General features: G+C 37.6%; 1 protein-coding gene across 2 annotated transcripts; it reads left to right on the top strand.

Moving 5' to 3' along the window:
* Positions 1 to 831: 831 nt before the first annotated feature.
* LOC112164470 ((-)-germacrene D synthase) lies at positions 832 to 4,106 on the top strand. 2 transcript variants are annotated; one of them, XM_040505674.1, is made up of 7 exons: positions 832 to 1,070; positions 1,166 to 1,436; positions 2,217 to 2,598; positions 2,726 to 2,896; positions 3,065 to 3,203; positions 3,300 to 3,548; positions 3,644 to 4,106. In XM_040505674.1, the coding sequence occupies exons 1-7, from the start codon at positions 927 to 929 to the stop codon at positions 3,935 to 3,937; spliced, it is 1,650 nt and encodes a 549-aa protein (XP_040361608.1). In that variant the 5' UTR covers positions 832 to 926; the 3' UTR covers positions 3,938 to 4,106. The 2 variants fall into 2 exon arrangements, with proteins under 2 accessions (XP_040361608.1, XP_024156440.1); XM_024300672.2 differs by having other exon boundaries at positions 2,726 to 2,944.
* The last annotated feature ends 1,063 nt before the right edge of the window (positions 4,107 to 5,169 follow it).

Genomic DNA, 5,169 nt, shown 5'->3' with positions numbered 1-5,169 from the left:
AGTCTCATTTTGTTTAATCAAAATATATTTTTCATGTAGTAGTTTCTTACCTTTATATTGTTTACTCAAATTATAACGGGAATAATAAATTAAACCAATAGACAATCATAACAATGAAAAAAAAAAAAACTAAAGGTGTTACATCAAAAGAAAACAGGAAAAAAAGAAGAAGAAGAAGAAGAGGGGCAAACTGAACTAGTAAAAAATAATAATAAAAAAGGCAAAAAACATTGAACAAAAAATGACTCGAACTTGGGTGGGTGCTTCATAAAGAAGCCTACATGGATCCCCTACCACTGAACTAGGACCGTAAGTTATGCAAGTGTAACACAAAAATATATAATTGATTTAGAAATCTATATTTATATGTAAAAAGAAAATTGTCGGAGGCCCGCCGGAGATCGGTGGCCTGAGACGGCCGCCTCAGATGGCAGCCCTCAGAGCCGGCCCTGACGGCGTTGAATCTTAAAATTTATAATAAAATCCAGTCTGACCCAACCCGATATTGTGTAAAAATATTGTAAGGTCCAACTTTAAACTAAAGTAATAATAATTAATAAAACAAAACAAAACAGCAACGCTACATAAACAAAAATAAAACTAAAAAGGCAGCCACTAGTTTCGAGCATGACTGCCGATAAGGTAATCAATGATAAGTGAGTTGAAGCGGCACGTGAAAGTCATTTGGGTGGATTCCAAAATATCAAGCATGGAAGAATTTTCCACACAGGGCAGGAGTTTTCCAGAAATAAAGGAATCATCACTTATTGGGTGGATTCATTGACTTAGCTAGTGGACGAATCGGATAATGCGTGCAATGGGGAACAGAAGCATTTTTCTATAAATACCAAAGCAACAAGAGCATTTCAACTCATACTACCCAGCCACTCAATCAAACCTGCGATAAACTTAAGCCACATTGAAATATGTCTCTCAACGTGGTCAGTATAGCTTCTCAAGCCCCTCCAACCGGCCTGAATGCCTCTACTGATGCCAACAGTCGACGTTCGGCTAATTTCCATCCCAGCATTTGGGGAGATCAGTTTCTGTCGTATAACAACAGTACTATGGTATGTACATCGTCGGCAACACTACATCTGTTACATTTTATTGTCTGTCTGATCGAGCTGATCAATAGCTTTGTTTATTCTATCGGCCTGTATAGGAAACTAACATGAAAGGTGAGAAACGTGTCCAACAACTGAAGGAAGAAGTGAAGAGAATGCTACTGGATCCGCCAGTGGAAACTTGTTTGGAAAAACTGGAGTTGGTTGATGACATTCAACGCTTGGGCGCGTCTTACCATTTTGAATACGAGATTGACCAAACTATGCAGCAAATTCACGACAATTTTAATGGTTACTGTGATGATGACCTGCACACTTGTGCTCTTCGTTTTCGCTTGCTAAGGCAGCATGGTTACAATGTTTCGTGCGGTAAAGTTGCTACATATATATATATATATATATATAAGATTTTTGTTGGAAATGAAAGATCCCACATTGGAAAAGTGATAAATAAAATATAACTTATAAGTGGGTGGATCTCACCCAATTGTACCGAGGCCTTTTGTGATTAAAACCCAACACTTATCGGGTGGTTAAGTGGGGGCAATATCGGTACAATGGTGGGCCACAAGCCACGCTTGTCGCTGTTTAACATGGTATCAGAGCGGGTCGCTCTTCAATATGTCGCCATCGTGGACCCGGATATGGGTTCATTCATTAATTGATTCACCAATCTCCTCTCCAATCATGGACCTAGTTTGGGTTCCAATGCATCGGAAGTTTCCGATTGGATTATTGCCAAGTGTCCGATGTGGGCCTTGGATTGTTATGTGATTGGTCAAGTCTCTAATGTGGGACTTGTGACCCGATTTCCAATATGGAATTGAGTTTGTCAATTAATTCCATGTGCATACCTAGAGCTAGGTTGTACATGAGGAGGCGTGTTGGAGAGGAAAGATCCCACATTGGAAAAGTGATAAATAAAATATAACTTATAAGTGAGTGGATCTCACCCAATTGTACCGAGGCCTTTTGTGATTAAAACCCAACACATATCGGGTGGTTAAGTTGGGACAATATCAGTACAATGGTGGGCCACGGGCCACGCTTGTCGCTGTTTAACAATTTTCCCTACATTAATCCTATTAACTCTTTCTATTTAAAAATAGGCTAATTACCGTTTACATTGACATGTGAACAATTGAGCAGATATGTTCAACAAGTTCAAGGACGGTGATGGAAAATTGAACAAATCACTTCACTATGATGTAGTGGGACTACAAAGCTTGTATGAAGCCACACATCTTAGAGTACGAGGAGAGGATTTTCTAGAAGAAGCACTAACCTGCACCACTACACTTCTAGAGTCGGCAGCGCTAGCAAACCGTCTAAGCCCGCCGCTTTTCAAACAAGTAAGGCATGCCTTGAATCAACCACTGCGGAAGGGCTTACCGAGGCTAGAAGCGAGGCACTACATGTCTCTACACCAGGAACTACACGGATCACGCAACCAAATTTTGCTGAGTTTTGCAAAGCTGGATTTCAACCTGCTCCAACAAGTGCATCAGACAGAATTAAGTGATATTGCAAGGTGGATATTTATTAATGCTCCTTAAGTAGACACATGCAAGAAAGTAAAAAAAAAAAAAAAAAACACGTGAAAATTGTTCTAATTAATTAGATGAATGTGTGTGATAACTAATTATGTGATTCATTAGGTGGTGGAAAGAGTTGGACTTTGCTAGCAAGCTACCTTTTGCAAGAGACAGAGTAATTGAGTGCTACTTCTGGATTTTGGGAGTCTACTTTGAGCCTAAGTATTACTTTGCCAGGAGGACACTTACCAAAGTTGCTGCCATGACATCCATTATCGATGACATTTATGATGTGTATGGCACGCTTGAAGAACTAGACCTCTTTACTAGAGCAATTGAGAGGTCTGAAATTGATATATATATATATATATATATATATATATATATATATATTACCTCAATTAATTTATTCTTAGCAAAAGTTTCTCCGCATATAATGGTGGTTGTCTTGCTTATTTGCAGGTGGGATATCTCCGCCATAGATGAACTACTGGAGTATATGAAAGTCTGTTACAAGGCACTGTTAGATGTCTATGCTGAAACAGAACAAGAGCTTGCAAAATCTTCCCTCGCATATCGTATCGATTACGCAAAAGAAGCGGTAATTAATTAAGCATCAATTTACTTCAGTGTTGTAAATTCAGAAAGTTATTGAAGGTTAATTATTAATAGATGACTTGCTGCATATATGTCTTAGATGAAGAGACAAGTTAGGGCATACCATGCTGAAGCAAAATGGTTCCACAAGAACTACACGCCAACAATGGATGAATACATGGAAGTAGCCCTTGTCACTTCAGGCTACCCAATGCTAGCAACCACATCGTTTGTTCTAATGGGAGATATCGTTACAAAAGACTCCTTTGAGTGGATCTTCAGTGAAACTAAGATTGTCAAGGCTTCATCAGTAGTTTGCAGACTCATGGATGACATTGTATCCCGCAAGGTAATTGAATTTGCCGCAGTAATAACAGAAATTATATGTACTTTCTTAGAACTCTTCCTTAGACAATTTTTACCTCAATCTTCTTGGCTATATAGTTTGAGCAAAAGAGAGGACATGTTGCCTCGGCTGTGGAATGTTACATGAAACAATACGGTGCGACAGAAGAACAAACCATAATTGAATTTCGTAAACAAGTGAGTGATGCATGGAAGGACATCAATGAAGAGTGCCTCCACCCTACACCTCTTGACATGCCCCTCTTAATGCGAGTTCTGAATCTCACACGCGTGATAGATGTATTATACAAGCATGAAGATTGCTACACTCATGCTGGAACCATTCTCAAAGATTTTGTAACTTCTCTACTTATCGAACCTGTGCCTGTATAAGTAGAAATTGGGAACTTGTTTTATTTATTATAAGATGTTGGAACTTGGTTACTTTAGTTCCAGGAGTGTAATGTCAAACGCAATCCTTTAAAGTTGATTGTGGGAATCTAATAAATTTGCCTGTGACTAACAAAAGCTTAACTTTTGTTTAGTTGCAAATGAAAATAAATTCACGAGTCATCTTGTATCTCAACCTTATATTTTGTCACATGATATTTTACATGTTGTCTCAAACTCTGCTAAATTTAAAGGCATTAGAGCATTTTTAGCATACTCTCTATTTTAGCTCCCTAGCTATTTTGGAGAGCATATTTAGTTTTCTGTTTATCTTAGCAGCTGCACCGGCCAGATACCTAAATGGCTTTCAATTATAACTTTTAGCTATCTTGCTCTTAAATATAGAGAGCGAGATGAGGCTTTTTATAATTTAAAACATGCATTTTAAGTTAGTTTATGTAATTTTAATTACATTTAAACTATTTAATCTTCATCTAAAAAATAATATAAATTCAAAACTAGCTAAAATATAGAGCACTGATGTAGACGTATTTCTAAAGTGGTTAGCCAAAATGACTTTTTAGCTACTTTGGCTAAAATTTGACTCAAAAATGGCTAGCATTGCTAAAGATACTATTAGCTTATAAATGCATTTTGCCTATTAATACAGTTATATAGTCATTAAGCAGTGTAGTTTACATTGTTGTAAGATGTTTGAAATTGATGGAGAGAATTAGCGAGAAAGCAAGGAGGAAGAAACTAGACAAAATAGAGAAGTCCTTTATTACTAGTCATCATGTCTGGAGGAGCTTCTATCCTCGACGATCCATTAACTTGATATTCTATGGTTTACAGCATCTTTGTTAGGGTTGACATATTTTAATTCGGACAAATTTTTGAACTGAATGAAAGGAAACCTAAATTAAATTATGAATAGTTATGATTTTAAGTTTACAAATCTGAATAAGGGAGTTCTCACTGACAAACTCTTGGTATTATAAAATCAATTCAAGAAATTATCACAAAAAACCCTAAGGTCGTGCTCTATGCGCAGCCACCGAACCCAAAAGCTGAACGACGTCCGTCGTTCCTCCTCTTCCTACCCAATTTCTTTTACCATGTCAACCATTGATGATGTTACCTCATCCTTTGCCACCTCTCTTACACTGACTAGCAATGATGTTATTGATCTCTTAAGGACATCCGGAGGAGCCTAGAGCCGTGCAACGCAATCT

This window comes from Rosa chinensis, chromosome 5 (genome assembly GCF_002994745.2).
Source record: "Rosa chinensis cultivar Old Blush chromosome 5, RchiOBHm-V2, whole genome shotgun sequence".
Lineage (NCBI taxonomy): Eukaryota > Viridiplantae > Streptophyta > Magnoliopsida > Rosales > Rosaceae > Rosa > Rosa chinensis.
Note: the sequence above shows the minus strand (reverse complement) of the source record. Positions and strands in the feature narration are given on the sequence as shown.